Source organism: Labeo rohita, chromosome 10 (assembly GCF_022985175.1).
Source record: "Labeo rohita strain BAU-BD-2019 chromosome 10, IGBB_LRoh.1.0, whole genome shotgun sequence".
Lineage (NCBI taxonomy): Eukaryota > Metazoa > Chordata > Actinopteri > Cypriniformes > Cyprinidae > Labeo > Labeo rohita.
In genome coordinates, this window is record NC_066878.1 from 27,594,057 (window position 1) to 27,615,374 (window position 21,318).

The window sequence follows — 21,318 nt, forward strand, 5'->3', positions numbered from 1 at the left end:
AAATCTTGCTGATTAAAATTAAAGTACGAACTTTGTTTGTGACAGAGTCAGTTTATATGTACAGTTGAGGTCAAAAGTTTACATACACCTTGCAGAATCTGCAAAAATATAAGTTTATTATATTATATAAGTATATATATATATATATATATATATATATATATTAAATAAAAAAGATTAACAGCAGGTGTAGACGTTTCATAACATTGTCAGTTTTCATGATTTATTCATTTTAGTTATAAAAGAATTTTTTTTTTTTTTTATAAATTATAAAAGAAAAAAAATTATAAAAGAAAAAAAAAACATTTAATTACTGTAATGATGCAAAAAAGTATTAAAATTGATAAAATATTAAATAAAATAAACATTTTATATATACATTATCACTCAAAAGTTTGAGGTCAAATTTTTTTTCTGATTGAAATTAGTCTTTTTTTCAGCAAGGATGTGTTAAATGGATCAAAAGTGACAGTAAAGGCATTTATAATGTTACAAAAGACTTCTGTTTCAAATAAATGCTGTTCTTTTGAACTTTTTATTTAATTTACAGTCAGATCTTTTTTTTATTAACTTTTTATTCATCAAAGAATCCTGAAAAATAAATTGCCTCATTGTTTCCACAAAAATAGGAAGCAGCACAACTGTCTTCAACACTGATAATAATCTGATTTTTTTTTTGAGTTTGAAAATTCAACTTTGATCACAAGAATAAATTCTATTTTAAAATATATTGACACAGAAAACATCTGCTTCAAATTGTAACAATAATTCAGAATATTACTGTTTTTACTGTGCTTCTGATCAAATAAATACAGATTTGATCAGCCAAAACATTATTGGAATGGCTGAAAGTTTACTTACGACTCTCTCTCACACTCTCTCTCTCAGTCTCCTCCTCTTTTTTCTGTGGGTTTTGTCCTCCTCCTCACTCACTCACTCGGAGGGGGATGTCAGCGGAATTCCATTCCACTAGAAGAGGGAAAAACAGCCACAATCCCCATTATATCTGACTTCCACACCAGCTTCACTTATTCCATCTCCAAACATTTGGATGAACTAGTTTTCACAGCCAGTCTGACGAGTCCCAGCTGACCAACTGCTACACACTTACCATTGGAAAAGGCACTACATGTAGTATTGGTGTAGAAAATCTCAGAAGACCATGCGTGCACCGAGGGTTCCTCTGTGTGCAACCTTATTTGCCCTGTGCTGGATTTTGACATTTGTTATCAATGAAGAGTTGGTTAATGCTGCCAAGTCCAACCAGAGAACCAGGAGCGTTCAAATGAGGCAAAACAGTGGGATTAATTCAAAAAGAGAAGATCTACAGGATGGATTTTCAGAAGACACTCAAATGGATGAGCCTGGAGCAGAAGAGATGGCTGAAAAGGAGAAACCAAAGGGTAAAAAGACACCTGAGGAGGTATTAGCTGGTAAGCTGCTTTATAAAGTGTTCAACATTTAGTAGAATTACAGTTAGACTTTATGTAATAAGGTTTTAAGTAGTTGCAGCCCAGTTTCATGTTAGAGTGGAAAGCTGTGCTTTGTCATAATGACAGATATCTGGCTTAACCAAAAGCTTTACTGGCTCCGTTGAGGTTGTTATGCAACATTTTTAGTGAAATCATGACTGGTCAGTGCACTGACACACTTTCTGCAACTGTTTTTTTCTTCTTTATGTCTTTCATCTGGACAAAAAAAAATGTGATGAAGAAGGCATGTGGGAATGAAATTACAGATGTGAGTTAGGAAAGGGTTGAATGAGATTTACAGATGGTTTTTGAAAACGTTACAGGTTTTGAATATGAAAACAAACATTCGACGGGCTTCTCTCTCCCTTGCCGTTTCGCTTGGTTTCAGAGCCCTGTGAGGTTTGCGAAACATAGACAGGAAGAGAGACCGAGCCGACATTTGGTTTGAATTGACACACTTATATCTGATCTGTTTGAGACGGATGTGTGTGTGACAGCTCTCCTTCAGTCGCATGGCCTGAAAATAATCAACAGAAAGGAAGTTACACAGCATTCTTAGGGAGATTTTTATTGCTCTTTTTAATCATCTTGTATTGAAGTATCAGCTTTGTCTCAGATGTTTCTCCAAATAATTTAAGAGTTGTCATACAGCAAGAGTACAAAGCTGTAAAATAAATGAGGGTCAGTTCAAAATATCTGATGAGAAATGTTTGGGATCTTTCACTTTTAATCAGACTTATTTGAGAAATTTGCACATGTGAGATTACTAAGACTTTTTCTCAGAAGCAAAAGCAGAAAAGTTTATTAGGCGCCAAGCACAGATGGTGCGAAGGCACCTTTTGTATCCGTTAGATTTCTTATTATTCTTTTTCTTCCGTTTCTTTCGCTCAAGTCTATGAACCAAGCCCATAGAACCGCTTGGGGGAAATCTATGAAATTTGGCACACAGATAGAGGACAGTCTCAACATTAACCATAGCAAATTTGGAGTCTCTAACTCAAACTCTCTAGCGCCACCACTTGTCCAAAATAGTAAGTTTAGTTTTTCTCTATTTTTAATAGTTCGAAAAACCTACTTTTTCAAACTCGTCCTAGACGGTTTGTTTGATTTTCACCAAAATTGGTTCAGATTATCTTCAGAGCAATCTGGCAAAAAGTTATGGAATTCAAGTTGATTAGTCAAACCCTTCTCAAATAACACGTGAATGAATTCTATGACTTCTATTTTTATCACGCAAAAAATGGATGTGAGGCTATATCTCTGCAACGGTTTGGTGTATTGAGACCAAAATTGGTGTGTGTTATAACAACCATGACCTGAGTCTACCTGCATAATTTCGGAGCAGCGCCACCTAATGCTAAGGAGATATTAAAAAAATTATATTTTTGCTATGAACTTCTGAATGCTTTAGCCAAAAATCACAAGCTTTCAGCCATTTTGAATTCTGATTAAATTCTATATTTTACAAACCCATTAACGTATCGTTGGCGCATCATGCCCCGATAGTACTCAAGAAGTTTCGTGGCAGTGCCACCTTGTGGTCAGAAGTTATAAAGAAATTTGCAAAAATGCTAATAATGGATGTATTACCCTTTTGTAATGAAACTGGTCTCCATATACTCTTTCGGTCATGCCGAGAACATAGATACCATAGATGCCATAGCTGGTCGAACTTCCTGTCCGCCATTCTGATTTATGTCAAAAACCTACTTTTTCAAACTCCTCCACAACCGTTCACCCAGTTTTCACTAAAATCGAGTCAGATCATCTTCAGTCTGTGCTGACACAAAGTTATGGACTTGTTTGCCAAAATGACTCAGAGGCTGTATCTCTGCAAAGCTTTGACATACTGACACCAAATTTTGTGTGTGTCATTGTCACCTCACACTGAACACATCACATCGATTTAATGACAGCGCCGCCTACTGGTCAAAAGTGATAACCTATTAAATCATATTACTAGTGGTTGTTTTTATGATTTTTTTTTACCCATTTTGACTTAAAACGGCTTCAATTACTCATTGCTTCAGTTGCTCTGATGCTTGCTTGTCTATTGCTTGGCCCCTTAAGTGCTGCTTGCAGCTATATTTTAATTTAATCTCATTACTGTCTGGAAAAGCTATATTAAAGAGATTTTTCAGTAACTCTGTGTTGATGGTAATACTTTCAATATAAGCTCTTGTAGTAATTTACACAGTCTAGGCGGTGATTTATTTGTGTTTCCAAGGACTGGAATTAATCAGATAGTATTTCAAGTGTAGCTTCCACCGTCAGAGTTTATGACAGCTGTAAAACTTTCTAAAAGCTTTGATTTGCTAAATGTTGACAGCTATGAGTCTGACACAAAGCTGTCGTCGAAATAGGCAATTCCAACATGTCAGTGTGACATCTTAATGTGAGGATAAAACAGCCCCTGCACAAAAGAAAAGCACAAATTAGACTTCTTTTGTGTTTGTATTTGTTTGCTTTGATCCCATTCCACTTTAGGAGAAAGATTTGAGCAACATTTACCTTTTTATGGAAAAGTATCATGTTTAACATACATGCACAAATAAAGACAAGCAGAGGAAATGTTGACCTTGCTTGCTTGAGTTTTCCTCAGAGCTTTCATGTGCTGCTGCAATTCATTAGTTTAATGTTGATGTTCTTTCATGATATTTGGAAAGTTTTCAGTGTGCATAAAAAAACATATTTATGTCATTTTAAAATCAAACTAGTATGACAGTGGTTATCATTCTCTCATTTACTGTCCAGCCAAAGCAAAGAAGGCGGCTGAGAAGGAAGCCAAAGCCAAAAAACCGAAGCCCACCAAAAAACCCAAACCCCCCAAACCAACAAAGAAACCCAAGCCCCCGAAGCCCACCAAGAAACCAAAGCCTCCAAAACCCACCAAGAAGCCTAAAGCACCGAAGCCCACCACAACACCAACAACTAAACCAACCAGAAAGTCAACCATGGAGGAAGAGGAGGAGAAACTGCTGCTGGAACTGGGATGGGACACGTGTATGTTTATACAACCTTCAATCTTTATTATTTTAAAGCATATGCATGGTCTTTAAATAAGTTTCTGTGCTTAGTATTTCCAACAGAACCAAAGGAAAAGGAGATTGAGAAACCCATTGCCCCAGATCACGGTATGACAACAAATACAACACACTTACAATCAGATCTTGAAATCTTTGGAGCTTTTTGCAAACACACATTCTGAGTTGGCATAATTATAAGTCCATGGTAGATTGACTTCCTGTGGAGTGTAAACATTGCCAAAAAAATCCCACATACTTGCACTGAAGAAGGGACCTGAGACCAGAATATCCTGAGTGTGGAGAATCCTAAGCATCATTGTGGTGCGGAAATGACACACTTCAGCTTTAATTCTGTATGGCATCAATTAGGTTAGATGTAAACTGAATTAGCAGAATGGGGTTGTGTGTACAGAGCACATTAAGGTTGGAATACATTACACAACTTTTAAAACCAGAGCTTGTACAGATACTGTAAAATGAAATTCAAGGAATTTCAAGGACCTTTCAAGCACTGCTTTTTTGATTTTCGAGGACTTAAATCACACTTATCAAACAATGGCTTCTCTTTCAAATTCTAAAAGATAAATAGATTAATCAAAATATACTAACAAAACAAAACAGCAAAAATAAAGTGAAGCACATGCAAAGAATGCAATGATGTCAACTTTAAGAACAAAAAGAGAAACAAAGTACATAACATTTAAAATGGACAGTTATTCTGGCAGCAACAAGTGTGATAATTTTCTTAAGGCATTTATATTTATGTATACTTTCTTTTTTTCTTTGTTTTGTTTTTATAACTTTACTGCCCTAATGGCTTGATGTTTTCTACCATTTAATAAAAAAATAGAAAAAAAAATAACTCGATCAGTACTCGAAACGCGGATCCTGAATCATTCAATTCGCGAAATTACAAACCCGCACCGAAGTCCAAATCTGAATCAAATGATTAGCGATCTGCACTCCAAAGTTCCGATCTGAGTAAAGATTCGCGAACCATCATTTCAGATCAGGACTCGATCATTCGATTCGCGAAATGATTCACGAACCCGCTCCGAAGTTCTGATCAAGTGATTCGCGATACGCTTTCCGACTGGAGCGCTTCGAACCAGTGAATCATTTAGCGATGCAATGGTTTAACTGATTCGGAGTTTCGAAAACTCAGTTTCACCCATCACTACGTGCTTTTACAAGCAAAGTCGAAATTCGAAAATGAATGGCTCTTTTAATTTCATCTGGTTTTTGCTAGTGAATCACTTGAAGTCACGAGTTTGAATCAATAGGAGGGGTTTCCAACGCAAATGACTCACTCAATTGATTCGGTTCATCTGTTCCTTTTTTTGCATCTTCAGTCATGTTCACATGACATTGTCAGTACTACTGCCAACTGGCTTAGCTCGCTGGTTTTATGACATTAACTGAAATAAACGAAAAAAGCATTAAGTTTTTTAATTGCATAGATTTTGTGTGAAAAAATATTAAATATGTACATAAAATTAAACATTATTTCATCTTAAGCTTAAAAATCGAAGACTGTGCCCTGGTGAAAAAACCAGCATATGCTGGTAGGTATGTTTTGATGCTGGGATGCTGGTTAGGTAGGTTTTGATGCTGGTTTAAGCTGGTCCTTTGCTGGTTTTTGCTGGTCATGTTGCTGGTCAAGGACCAGCATGAACCAGCAAAGGACCAGCATAAACCAGCAAAGGACCATCTTAAACCAGCAAAGGACCAGCATAAACCAGCAAAGGACCAGCTTAAACCAGCATCAAAAACCTGCCTAACCAGCATCCCAGCATCAAAACATACCTACCAGCATATGCTGGTTTTTTCACCAGGGTGCCCATCATACATGATGCGATTTTCTGTTATCGCTCAACTGACGACTAACTAGCGTCGGGCCACCTATACAAATATCGTATTCCAGACTTTTAGATGCTGCTTTCTCATCAATGCACTAATAGTCACAATATTTCTCTTTGTTTTTTCCCTCTGTTTTACCTTATAGTAGACGTGGACAAGAAGATAGACGCAATTACGCCACCTTCGATCAAAGAGCACGACCCGGATTACTGGGACGCCCGACGTACGTTTGAAGCGGCATACATTACACTCTTAAAACGTTTCTTATTGGCATCTTAACATCCATGGAACATTTTCACTGCACTGCAGAAAGGGTTCCTTATAGACCTTATGCATCAGAGAAACAAGTTCACAGCCATCTGTTTGTCTTTTTTGTTTTACATCGTTTTTGCAGTATTTTTATAGCACAACTGTTTGAGTAGTTAGCCGGTGAAGTGGATTACTTATTGTAGAGTTAAAGAAAGTTATCACGTTTATTGTAATCTTCGAAATGGATGTCATAACAGTTGTCAGTAGAATTGCTCGTTTTTGAAAGGTGCAGTTCATTCATAAATTCATACGACCTTACTTTCATGCTGTATAAGTTACGGAAGACAGAAAACATTGTACGCAGTGAAAAGGGGCGGAGCTACGTAAGGTGGAAAAATGTTCTTTAGATTATTAAAATGTGACCCTGGATCACAAAACCAGTTTTAAGTAGCACAGGTATATTTGTAGCAATAGCCAAAAATACACTGAATTGTTAAAAATAATAGATTTTTCTTTTATGCCAAAAATCATTAGCATATTAAGTACAGATCATGTTCCATTAAGATATTTTGTAAATTTAATACCGTAAATATATCAAAACGTAATGTCTGCTTAGTAATATGCATTGCAAACAACTTCATTTGGACAACTTTAAAGGCGATTTTCTGAGGATTTTGATTTTTTTTTGCACCCTCAGATTCCAGATTCTCAAAATACTACTAATAATAAACTTCTATCACCTGGCAGATGAAGTTCCAGAGCCCGACCTCATCCCTAAAATAGAAAAGAAGCCAGCCAGCACTGATGACCCAAGTATATACTTACCAATCCCAGGTAATCATGGGCCAATTTACACCGGAAAAGTCTAGGAAAGATGACACTGGTGAAAAAAAAAAATAAAAAAACACACACACATAACACCACGCCATTTAATTCAAACAAAATAAAAAGGTGATTTTATGTGCAATTTAGTTTATGCACTAATCTGAGAATGCGAAAACAACATGAGCCAAAAATGCAATGCAAATAAATACCATGTTTCACTCACATTTGCCAAATTACATTTTTTCCCCCTCTAGAGGAAACCACTACAACTCCTCAAACAGTCCCCCCCTTGGTATGAGGAATATGATTATTCTGACTGTACGTCTGTGCATTTTAATATATATGTATTTTTTTATTAAATCAGCTCTATCAAACAGCTTGAATCTGTCAATGTTTAGTATATTTTCATCCTAATTTGCTCTCTCTAAAAACTCAGTGGCAGCAAAGAAGCTGGAGGAAGAGCTGGAAAAAGCAAGAAAGGCCAAAGAGGAGAAAGGTGCGTAAATCAATGCAATGTTTGTTAAAATGAAAGAGAATGTGCTTTTATTGGCCAGCGTTTGGGTGGTCTGCAGTAAATGAGATGTAGTGAAAAATGCCTTTTGATTTATTAACTACAAAGCATTTAGCTCTTCTATTTGTATTTTTATGAAAAATTTACTTTGACCAAAAAAAAAGGTTGTTTTTCTTATCCACTGGCAGTTATTTTCTTAGTACATTTAGAGTTATGCTGGCATTTATTGAGTAGATTTATTATAAAACAAGACTAAAGACAACAAAAAACCTGTTTCAGCTATTTCAAGTCTCAGTCTCTCCATTCCCTTACACAGCGGAAAAACTACGGAAGATGTGGGAAGAGGAGGAGGAGGAGAAAAGAAAGCAGACGGTTCCTCAAGGCGAGCCAAAGAGTGAGTGTTTTTGGAAAACAGCCACAAATTACATTATAATCAGAGCAGAAACACACGGCCACTTACAGATGTGTGTATTTGTGAGTGCAGAATTGGTATTCTGTGAGTTCAGAGAACAAACTATGAGCTGAAGGCAGTAAATGTCAAAGCTGACATGTTCTTCCCCCACAGTGGTTTTGGTTTCCAGCTGGAGTTCGGCCTTTTGGACTCAGACTGGCCAGAACTGCTGTTGGCTCCAGCTTCAGCCTTTGTTCAGCACAAATGGTTTTCCTCTGTAAAAAATGAAAGACAGTCAGGGTTTAAAATACAACCACTCTGAGAGAGAGCTGTCAGCGCTCATATCACAGGGTTTAAGAAGCTTTGAGAAAGAATGATACAGTATTTCCTGTCTTTCAGAGTGTCCTCCTCTTGGCCTGGAGTCTCATCGAGTGGAGGACGATCAGATACTGGCATCTTCTATGTCTCATCATGGATATTCGGCTTTGAGAGGACGTCTCAACATGCAGGTACATGCATAATCAAACCACATTACAGTATCATAATTTCGATATTGCAATATAAAAAATAAATCCATAAATAAAACTGTAAATAAATCAGAGTTCAGCTGACGAGGACGACGTTTACGGCGGTGCGTGGTGTGCTGATACGGAGGAGAAGGAGCACTGGTTCCAGGTTAATGCTCGTCGAGAGATGGAGTTCACTGGCGTAATCACGCAGGGCAGGAGCTCAGATACAAAGTAAGACATAATTCAAAACTTTTGGACTCTTTCTGATCACAAAAAACACAGTGAGACCCTTAAACCCGCAATTCATTCTCTCTTCTAGTGATGATTTTGTTTCGTCGTATTTTGTGGCCTTCAGTAACGACAGTCGTGATTGGACGGTGCTAGATGATGGTTACGCCGAATGGGTCAGTTTACATATACTTTATGTTAAAACAGCATAAAACTATATTATAGTCAAGTTTTAATACTTACAATTTGGTCAAATCCTGTTTTTTTTTAATCTCACAGCTCTTTTATGGGAATGTGGATAAAGACACTCCAGTAATGACAGAGTTCTCGTATCCGGTGGTGGCGCGATACATCCGTATCCTCCCGCAGAGCTGGAACGGCAGTCTGTGTATGAGGCTGGAAGTGCTCGGCTGCCCGTTACCCAGTAAGCACTGCAGCTCTCATCTGAGTCTGACAAGATTACTTAGTTATTAGTTTTGACGTAATGCTATTCATATCCTAATTATAAGATAAAAAGCTAAAAAATACGACATAAATGGTCTAATTTATGACACACTAAGTCATGAGTTAAAAATGTCTAAATTGACATACTAAGTCATAATTCTGAGATTTAAAAATCATAGTTATGACATAAACTGAAATGACATACTAAGTCATAATTATGAGGTAAAAAGTCCAGAGTTAAAAAGTAATAATTATGATAAAAAGTCTAAATTATAACATACTAAGTTATAATTCTGAGATAAATTTAAATGACTTAATTATGAGGTAAAAAGTCAGAATTATAGGTTAAAAAGTCATAATTGTGAAAAAACTAAGTCATGAGTAATAGTAATACAAAATCATAATTATGAGATGACTGAAATGACTGGTGTTAAAAGCAATGCATTACAATATTGAGTTACTCCCTAAAAAAGTAACTAATTTCATTACTTAGTGACTTTTTATGGAAAGTAATGCGTTATTTTACTTTTGCGTTACTTTTCAAATCTGGGCAGGGCTTGCTTGTTTGTTTTTAATATAAAAAGTTCTATTTTTGGCAAATGTAAAAGCCTTTTCACATCAAAAACCTCAGGCTTTGAGAAAAGTAATTTCACATCTGTACAGTAGACCGCAGAAGAAAAAATATCAACTCTTCAGGAATAAAAAAAGGAAAACAAATGTTAGATTATCTTGAGTAATTTTTGCTTATTAATATGGTTAAATTGCATCATTGAAGGTCGGCAGCAAAGACATCGGTTAACAAAATGGTATTAAATGCATAAAGGATATTTGTATTATTTAACGTATTTAATTATTGCAGGTTTGCGTCATATTCTGAGTTGAATTTCACTGTCTTTATTTTCACAGTTTTTTGTGAGTGAGATGAATTAATGCATGTTCACATTTATTCTAGAAATAACATCTTACTCCTGATTTCTCTCAACATGGGGACAGGAGAGCTTTTAATCAATAAATGGGGGGGTGGGGGTGGGGTTAAAAATATTAATTGTCTTAAAAAATTTACATTATGACATACTTTATCTCAGAATTAGATGAGATATGACACACTAAGTCAATTCTGAGATAAATTAAAATGAAATACTAAATGAGATAAGTCAAAATTATGAGAACAAAGTCATAATTCTTGTTAAAGTCAGAATGAAGATATACTAAGTAATAATTAGGGGAAATGACATACTAAACCATAAGTATGACATAAAAAGTCATTTATGACATACTACGTCATGACATTAAATTGACGTTAAAATTATGACAGTCAAAATGATCAGAAAAAATATACTTTTTTTTTCCCTTCTCAATTTTGATTTGTCATGATTTGCACTTTTTCATTTTGACATTTTATTTCATAATTATGACATTTTATGTCATCATTTTGACTTTTTAATGTCACAAAAATGAATTTTTGTGTTTTCTTTCATAATTTCGACACTTCAATATCATGATTATGATATACCAGCATATTTTTGTCACATAAGTCTAACAGCTCAAATTATTCTCTCCTCCCAGCAAATTATCCAACTGAGAACGATGTTCCACCTACAGATGATCTTGATTACAGGCATCACAACTACAAAGAGATGAGACAGGTGAGGCATTTACAGCCACACAGGTATTCCCAAGGTCACTGGGGTCAACACTGAGGTTCAATAGCAAGTCAAAACACATCTAGTGTGAAGTTTGAACCCTATTTTGTGGTCTTGTTGAAGAGCTGCTGTCCTGCAAGATTGTTCATGTGTATGTGTGTATAAACAGATGATGAAGGTGATCAATGAAGAATGTCCAAACATCACCAGAATATACAACATCGGAAAAAGCTCTCAAGGGCTGAAGATGTACGCCATGGAGATCTCAGATAACCCTGGAGAACATGAGACAGGTAGTTTCCAACAGGGTTAGATCAATCAACCAGAACAAAAACTGCAACTTTAAATTAATTAGTTGATAATATTAAAAATTAGCCTATAATAGGGGCAGAAATGCTTCTATTTTACATTTTTCTAATTAAATAATATATATGTTTTACACACATATTTAGCCTAACAATTCAAGTTAGCATTATATTATATTGGCCACTAGCCAATTGCATTGAAAATGTTATTTTGCTAAATTTGTTCCTATGTAAACTAATTTTTTTAAGGTGAGCCGGAATTCCGTTACACAGCAGGGCTTCATGGGAATGAAGTGCTGGGCAGGGAACTTTTGCTGCTCCTGATGCAGTTCCTGTGTAAGGAATACAATGACGACAATCCAAGAGTCCGCCACCTTGTGGAGAGTGTACGCATTCATCTAGTGCCCTCGCTGAACCCTGACGCCTATGAGCTGGCCTACGAGATGGTGTGACACACTTTTTAAACAAACATTGTTTGTGTCTCTCCATGACGTTTCTGTTTATCATGTGAGTCAATGTTTATTTGGGTGGATGCTTGTTTGTCTAGGGCTCTGAGATGGGGAACTGGGCTTTGGGCCACTGGACAGAGGAGGGATACGACATTTTCCAGAACTTTCCAGACCTGAACAGTATTCTGTGGGGTGCCGAGGACAGGGGATGGGTGCCACGGGTCGTTCCCAATCACCACATTCCCATTCCTGAGAATTTTCTCAATGGCTCTGTGAGTAAAATGTTTTACGGGGTTATGTTTTACAGAGGCGTTAAAGGGACATGATGATGAAAAATAATAATAAGATGGGAGGAAAAAAGTATTGCCTTCTCCTGAGGTAATCTGTGTTGGCTTGCTAAACTTTTGTGATGGAAATAATTAATTTGAGGTGTATGGAAAAACTTTATTTCATTGCTTCTTCTGCCAAATCAATGCAAAGTTTCTCAGGGGAATACAAACGTTTTGTGAGAAAATGCACGTTTTGGAGTGAACTCTGCATTCCCTCGAAAAACTTTGTGTTCGCTCACAAAACATCTTCATTTGCTTCCAAAATATTGGCATTCTCTAGCAAAATGTTTTGAAGGCAAAAGCAGATGTTTTGCGAGCAAATGCAAGCTTTCTCTGGGAATGCAATAGTTCTGCAGGCAAAATAAGATGTTTTGTGAAGAAACGCAGATTTTCCATTGGCATGCAATAGTTTTGCGAGAGAACACAAATGTTTTGGAGGCAAAAGCAGATGTTTTGTGAACAAATGCAAAGTTTTTGGAGAACGCAATAGTTTTGCGAGAGCGCAAATGTTTTAAAGGTAAAAACAGATGTTTTGTAAGTGAACGCAAAGTTTTTAGGGTAACGCAATAGTTTGCGAGAGAACACAAATGTTTTGGAGACAAAAGCAGATGTTTTGCAAGTGAATGCAAGGATTTCGGGGGAACACAATAGCTTTTCGAGAACTTAAATGTTTTGGAGGCAAAAGCAGATGTTTTGTGAGCGAATGCAAGGTTTCTCTCCATACAGTAGTTTTGCAAGAGAACCCCAATGACCTAAAGGCAGCATACTATTATCAGTACAACTTTCAGAGTTTAATTTACTTAAAAATATGCATTGTAGGTCGCTGTTGAAACGAAAGCAATAATCAGTTGGATGGAGAGGACACCATTTGTTTTGGGCGCTAACCTCCAGGGCGGAGAGAAGATCGTCACGTACCCCTTCGACATGCAGCGTCCACCGCGGGCCACGGGCCCGGACGGCAGGGGAGGTCAGTCGGCGCACGAGTACCAGCACATGAACGAAGAAACCTGGGCCAGGATTCAGCGACAGAACGAGGGCGCTCTCCGTGAAACGGCGGACGAAAATCTCTTCCGCTGGCTCGCCATGACGTACGCGCACAGTCACCTCACCATGACGGAAAACCACCGCGGTTCCTGTCACACCGATGACGTCACGGGCGGCCAGGGCATCATCAACCGGGCCAGCTGGAAGCCGGTTGTGGGCAGTATGTGATGATAAAAACTTTTACGGTCTAGTTTTTGCTTAAGGTAAACGTAAAACCAGAATTAACTATTTACCTAGCAAAAATATGTCTTATTCCTCAATATGAAAGTAAGTCTATGGGGAAGACTTCTGGTTCATTAGCCGCTATCCACCTTATTTTTCCGTAAGAGCGGACGTGACCATTTGTAAATTTATGGGTCTGGTTTCCGGTCTCATCCGTGCCCAGCTATCGTTAGCTGTACAAAACAGCTCTTTTTGCTGCTTGAATTATGAACTCACTGGTTTGTAGTGCAAACAGTTTTACCTTTTACTGCACATTATTTTTCTCTGTTTTAAAATTTATGTTAGTAACATGCCAGCAACATACTAATTACATGTTAATCATGCTAACAACATGTTAGCGGCATGTTAAACATGCTAGTAACATGCCAGTAACTTGCTTATCGTGTTAACAACATGCTAACCATGTTAACAACATGCTAAACATGCTAGCAACATGCTAGTAACATGCCAGTAACTTGCTTATCATGCTAACAACATGCTAGTAACATGCTAATCATGTTAAAAACATGCTAGCAACATGCTAGTAATCATGCTAGAATCATGTTAGTATCATGTTAGTATCTTGCAATGATGTTTGAAACATGCCAGCCCAGCAACATGCTGGCAACATGCTAATCATGCTAGAAACATGCTAGCAACATGCTAACCATGCTAACAACGTACTAGTAACATGCTAGTAACATGATAATCATGCTAAAAACATGCTAGCCACATGCTAATCATGTTAGAATCATGTAATAACTTGCTTATCATGCTAGCAACACGTTAACAACATGTTAATCATGCTAGAAACATTTTAGCAACATGCTAATCATGCTAGAAACATGATAGTAACATGTTAATCATGGTAGAATCATGCTAGCAAAATGCTAGTAACTTGCTAATCGTTATAACAACATGCTAGTTACAATTTAATCATGCTAATAACATCTGTTTATCTATGGAATCTTTTAAACCACTTTGAATTTCAAACTACCTCAAACTGAAAACCTTCAAACTTCTAGATTTTTTTTTTTTAAGATTTTATTTTTGGCAGGTTTTTTATGCCTTTATTTTGATAGGACAGTGTAGTTGGATGGGAAGTGAACTGGGAGGGATCGGGAAAGGTCCATGAGCCTGGATTTGAACTTGGGACGCCCGCAGCGCAAAGGCGCTATGTGTCAGGACACTAACCACGAGGCAATTAGCACAGACAAACTTCTAGCTTTTTCTAACTTCCTGTTTTAAAATTTTCAAGCCAATTTCAAGGTTTGTCTTGACAAACCTACAGTTCAAACAGTTATATTATAATATATATATATACTATATTATAATATACTTATAATATACTATACTTATAATACTTACAATATATACTATAGCGGCTAATGAACCAGAAGTCTTATTTCTGCGTTGAAGAATAATGCAGGTAGAGAAACAATTTCTCTTTTCTGTGTTGTTTTAGGCATGAATGACTTCAGCTACCTGCACACCAACTGCTTTGAGATTTCCATCTTTCTTGGGTGCGATAAGTTTCCACATGAGAGTGAACTGGCGTCGGAGTGGGAAAACAACAGAGAGTCTCTGCTGGCTTTCATTGAGCAGGTTATAAAACACAGACAAAACAGATCTCTGTGTGACATAGTGGCTAAAATTCAAAGCCTGTTTATATTTCCAGAAAAAATGCACATGCACAACTCAACCAGAGGTCTCCCAGTCAAATTTTTGATTTTGCTAAAAAAATTCTGAAGAAAGTGTAGTGATGTGTAGTGATGAAAGCCGAAATAGTAAATGTCATGGATGTACATTTACTGAACAATCTACTATTTTGTAGAATGGGTCAAAATGGCAATTTTCACCTGAGATTCACAGCCAAATTACTGGGGGTAAAAATGACTTCAGAAACATGGCAGCATCATAATGTTATTTTTACACAGAGATTGATAGGTGTATTGGTAAAATCTGTTGACTTTAGCAATCTTTGTTACATTATGTGCCAATGGTGACCATTCAGAAATGGGGAAAAACAGGGTTCCCAGATGTCCTTGAAATCCTTGAAAGTTTGTGAATCTGAAAAAACAGTTTCAAGGACCTTGAAAGTTTTTGAAAATAAACAAACAAAGATACAGGACCTTGAAACTGCTTGAATTTGCTTTGAGCAAGACGTTTTCTGGAAAAAAAATCCATATTATTCCCTCTGGTCCACTAATGTGTTATTTTGCCAACACATTGTGCCCTATGCATTCTAGCTTGCTTGATTTACGTTGATAACCATATGTCCTCTTTTCCCCCGACATGTCGGACATGTCTTTTTGGACCTAAAAAATGCGTCCGGCCAAGATGTCTAAATCGCCCAAAATGTCCGGGATTCGGCTTTTGCTTTCGACAGTTGCCATTCGTTGTGTGCATTTTTGTAATTAAGCCCTATGTGGGACTATTTTCTTGGTTCTGCTCCCACTGAATTTCGGGCCATTATCGCCTGCTCATGCAATCATTCTAATATTGAATATAATTTTCGTGCATCAAGGAGCTGGTATCGTATGCAGAATATTTAAATCTCTTTTTACTTTCACTTTCAATTTCTCAATCACATGCACTCTGTATAAAGGGAGCACATCTTGCAAGATCAAATATGAGCACATTATCTGCTGAGCAGCAAATCCTCCAGTATGATTTGTCAATCATCTCTCCTTACTCTTGTCTTGACCCATGATCAGGTAAATCTCATTCCTGCAGCTTGTGTTGGATGCAGGGCCCTCAAATCTGCATTTTTTTTTACACGGAATTGGGCTGATTTTAAACTGTTGCAAAGGTATATGTGGGATATGATATGGGATATGGCCATTGCGCTACTTTGGGGGCTTTTTAATTACAATAATTAAGATTACAAAGAATGGCTTGCCACAGAAACAAAGGACCATCACCTGGCCAGTTTTATCCAAAACAGAAATACAAAAATAGAATATCAAATCTCTGTCATATGGCCAAAAATAAATGCAAAAAATAAATAAATAAATAAATAATATATATATATATATATATTTTCAAGTTTTTATTCCAAAGTTTGCATGTCTGTAACTCAAGAAGTATTAAAGATGCTTTAATGCCCTTTTAGATATTGGGTCTAAACAATCTTTCCCTTTGTCATCATCATTTTTAAGGCCATACATGGTTCGCTTCCAGAGATATTGGAATTTCAATATGGCTCCAGGGGTAAATCGTTTAAATTGTAAATTGTATACATATTCAGTGGTCTAAAACCAAATGTAGGTCAATCTGCAAAAATATGAGACTTCTTTTCTTTTAAAAGGAATGTCTGAAGAACAAATAATGTCGAAACTAGGTATGTATCTCATTTCCTTCTGTCAAGACAACTGCATGGAGCATACCTTTCTGAGTGCCAAAAATATTCTTTTTCCAAAGTGTGCATGCCTGTAATTCAAGAAGTAGCAAAGATAACGCAATATGATTTTAGATTCTAGTTCTTAATGAACTTTTCTTTTGGAATCTTACATCGTCCTACATTGTTCAGTCCCAGAGATATGGGGATCTCAATGAGGCTCCATGTCCAGATTGTTGATTTTACCCATTTCCAGTGGTTGAAAACCAAATGTTGGTCACTTTGTATACAGCAGAGATGCTTAGTTTATTTAAAAAAACAATGTCTGAGGAATAAACAGTTTTGAAGTTAGAATTGTATCTTGTTACCGTCCATCAAAACAATTGCATGGAACGTCAAATGGTCAGGTTGAAGCACGTCACCTTGCTCTCTGTAGTCTAATCATAAGATTTTATATTTAAATCGGTTTCAAAGATATTTGGAAGAAGGGATTTTGTTCATTGTAACAGCTTCTGAAGCTACCAAGAGTTTAAGCATGCAGTATTGTAACGTGTTTGAAACAAAGACCACACCTCATAGGGAAGAGTGGTTGGAAGTGATGAGAAGATAAACACAGATACTTTTTGAGTTACAGACATGCAAACTTTGGAGTAAAAACTTGAAAAGTGCAGTTTCCCCATTTTTGAATGGTCATCATTGGCACATCATGTAACAAAGATTGCTAAAGCCAACAGATTTTACTAATAGAACTACCAATCTCTATGTAAAAATAACATTATGATGCTGCCATCTTTCTGAAGTCATTTTTAACCCCCTGTAACTTGAATCTGAATCTCAGGTGAAAAGTTTGCTGTTTTGACCCACTGTACACAAAACAGTGGATTACTTAGTAAATATTCATCCATGGCGTTTTATATTTTGGCCTTCATCACTATACATGTTTATCTTTCTTCAGAAAAAATATTAGCAAAATCAAAAATCTGAGCCAGGGATGTTTTTGAAATTTGGTTGAGTTGACATAGAATGACCCACATTACAAAAAAGTGACAAAGCCACAAAAACACTGATCATGTGACCCACAGGTGCATCGAGGCATTAAAGGAATTGTGAGAGACGTTGATGGAAATCTTCTAGCAAATGCCACGGTGTCAGTGGAGGGAATCAAACATGATGTCAAAACAGGTAACAGACATTCTGTCATTTTCTATTGTCTTAGTGGACTAATGAAGTTGGCTTGAGAAAGCCAATTTACTGATATGCTATTGAAACTTAAAGTTATTATTCTTCTACTCCTAAAATTATGCTACTCCTCCTTTAACTCTACAAACTCCAAACTCAGCCCAGATCTTCAGACTAGTCTGACTCAAGTTGCTATAGCTTTTCTAACTGATCAAACTTACGATTTTCCTATATATGTATCTATCTATGGCTAGCAACTGGAATCATGCTAGCAATTTGCTAATCATGCTAGAGACATGCTAACAACATGCTAACAACTTGCTAATCATGTTATAAACATGCTAACAAATTGCTAATCATGCTAAAAACATGCTAACAACATGCTAACAACTTGGTAATCATGTTATAAACATGCTAGCAACTTGCTAATCATGCTAGAAACATGTTAGCAACATGCTAACAACTTGGTAATCATGTTATAAACATGCTAACAACTTGCTAATCATGTTACCAACATGCTAGTAACATGCTAACAACTTGCTGATCATGTTAGAAACATGATAGCAACATGCTAATCATGTTATAAACATGCTAACAACATGATAACAACTTGCTAATTACGTTATAAACATGCTAACAACTTGCTAATCATGCTAGAGACATGCTAACAACATGATAACAACTTGCTAATCATGTTAAAAACATGCTAACAACTTGTTAATCATGCTAGAAACATGCTAGCAACATGCTAACAACTTGGTAATCATGTTATAAACATGCTAACAACTTGCTAATCATGTTAAAAACATGCTAACAACATGATAACAACTTGCTAATCATGTTATAAACATGCTAGCAACTTGCTAATCCTGCTAGAAACATGCTAGCAACATGCTAACAACTTGGTAATCATGTTATAAACATGCTAACAACTTGCTAATCATGCTAAAAACATGCTAGCAACATGATAACAACTTTGCTAATCATGTTATAAACATGATATCAACTTGCTAATCATGCTTGAAACATGCTAACAACATGCTAACAACTTGGTAATCATGTTATAAACATGCTAACAACTTGCTAATCATGCTAAAAACATGCTAGCAACATGATAACAACTTTGCTAATCATGTTATAAACATGATATTAACTTGCTAATCATGCTAAAAACATGCTAGAGACAAGCTAATAACATACTAATCATGTTATAAACATGCTTGCTAATCATGCTAGAAACATGCTAGAACATGCTTACAACTAAATCATGTTATAAACATACAAAATCATGTTATAAACATGCTAGCAACATGATAACAACTTACTAATCATGTTCTAAACATGCTAGCAACTTGCTAATCATGCTAGAAATATGCTAGCAACTTGCTAATCATGTTATAAACGTGCTAGCAACATGCTAATAACTTGCTAATCATGTTAGAAACATTCTAACAATTTGCTAGCAACTTGCTAATCATGTTAGACACATGCTAACAACTTGCTAATCATGTTAAAAACATGCTAGCAACTTGTCAATTATGCTAGAAACATGGTAGCAACTTGCTAATCATGCTAGCAACATGTTAGTAACTTGCAAACCATGTTAATAAAATGGTAAACATGTTAGCAACATGCTAGTAAAATATTAATCATGCTAGAATCATGCTAGTAACTTGTTAAGTGTTATCTATCTATCTATCTGTCTATCTATATCTATCAATCTATCTATCTATCTATCCATCCATCTATCTCTGACAAACTGTATTACCTTTAAAACATTCAAATTTTAACCTTTTAAAACTACATTAGACTTCAAACTATTTCAGACTGAAAACCATCAAACTTAGAACTTTTTAAACCTTTTTAAACTTTTTTAAACTTTATAAACTTTTCAAACTTTTTAAATCTTCTGTTCCGGCTTTCTCAAGCCAACTTAAAGTTTGTCTGGACAAATTTTTTATCTAGCTTATATTGAAGCCTGTTTTTTCTTGACATTTCAAATTGATACAATTTTGAATTTAGCTTTAAATTTTAAGTTCTTCTGTTTTTTCTTAAAGCTGCCACTGGCGATTACTGGCGTCTCCTCAACCCAGGCGAGTATCGCGTTACTGCTAGAGCCGATGGCTATTCATCTCAGACTCGTCTTTGCATTGTGGGATATGATGCCAATGCGACACCCTGCAGCTTCACTCTGACCAAATCCCACTGGGCTCGTATTCAGCAAATCATGGCCCAGACCAGAAAGAGGCCAAGACTGGTTACCAACATCCCCGTAAACACCAACAACCGCCTCAACGTGGAGAGCACAGGAGCCGCCGCGGGCCCCCAGAGCGAACGTCTGCGGCGTCTGCGACTGATGCGCTTACGGAAGCTGCGAATGGAGAGGATGAAAGCCAGCATGACCAAAGAGACGACCACAATGACAACTATGACAACCACACCTCCACCCACCACAGCACTATCGGCAGCTTCAGACACCTGGTTTGACTTGTGGTTTGAAACGGACACTGCACCCACTCAGAAATATGACTTTGAGCACAGAATAGATGAAGATTAAAGAAGGATTGTATGGAAATGTGTGGAGTATTGCCCTCTTTAAGGTTTAAGCGGTCAGGCTCTTACGTTACAGCTCACGCTCTCTGTGGAACAGAGTATGAACGACAGAAATATCATTCTTATTTAATTCAGGGGGTCTTATGTGAATAGTCAGGAGAATGAGGTATTACTATTGAATAATGGCAAAAGATTGTGCTGTTTCTAAGCTGTCCTCAAATTACATGCTTGTGTACATGAATATTATAATGTGCACATGTTTTCTAATAAAAGCTCTCAATATCATTGTGTTATTGACTTTCGTGAACCATCACCAATATGTATAAATGAAGATGTGTACATGCATGGTTTGATTCAGGACTATTTAAATAAGTGTACTGCAAGTCCCTCATGATAAAATCATCTGCTAAACATAAATTATAGGATAGAATAAATAAATAATAAAAAAAATTTAGATAATTAGCTATTAGTACTATATAATGTTAATTTCCCTGTAAGAACATCCTAAACTGGTTTATTGGTTGGTTTTAGTGGGAGCACTTTGTAGGCTGGGAAACAAAAATAGATGCTTATCTGTGGATGATATAAATATATTAAACTAAAACATAAAAACATTTACATGCATTGTTTTTTTCCAATGCTGTAAGTGACCTTTCTGTTTTAAAGATGTTTTCTTTGAATTGTTTAACTAATCAAAAGAGAAGATATGAAAATATAACTTACTTTGTGTTTCCTGCCAGCTAAATTTCACATACACAAA

General features: G+C 36.4%; 1 protein-coding gene across 1 annotated transcript; it reads left to right on the top strand.

Annotated features, from left to right (window-relative positions):
- Positions 1 to 919: 919 nt before the first annotated feature.
- Positions 920 to 20,843, top strand: aebp1a (AE binding protein 1a). The gene is given in 21 exon segments (XM_051121658.1): positions 920 to 1,433; positions 4,227 to 4,475; positions 4,550 to 4,606; positions 6,507 to 6,581; positions 7,355 to 7,441; positions 7,687 to 7,715; positions 7,717 to 7,750; positions 7,869 to 7,928; positions 8,260 to 8,337; positions 8,734 to 8,843; positions 8,935 to 9,074; positions 9,163 to 9,247; positions 9,351 to 9,495; positions 11,082 to 11,161; positions 11,328 to 11,451; positions 11,713 to 11,909; positions 12,011 to 12,184; positions 13,061 to 13,445; positions 14,952 to 15,091; positions 17,909 to 18,008; positions 20,063 to 20,843. Coding segments are annotated over 21 exon segments (3,120 nt in total). The 5' UTR covers positions 920 to 1,162; the 3' UTR covers positions 20,563 to 20,843.
- The last annotated feature ends 475 nt before the right edge of the window (positions 20,844 to 21,318 follow it).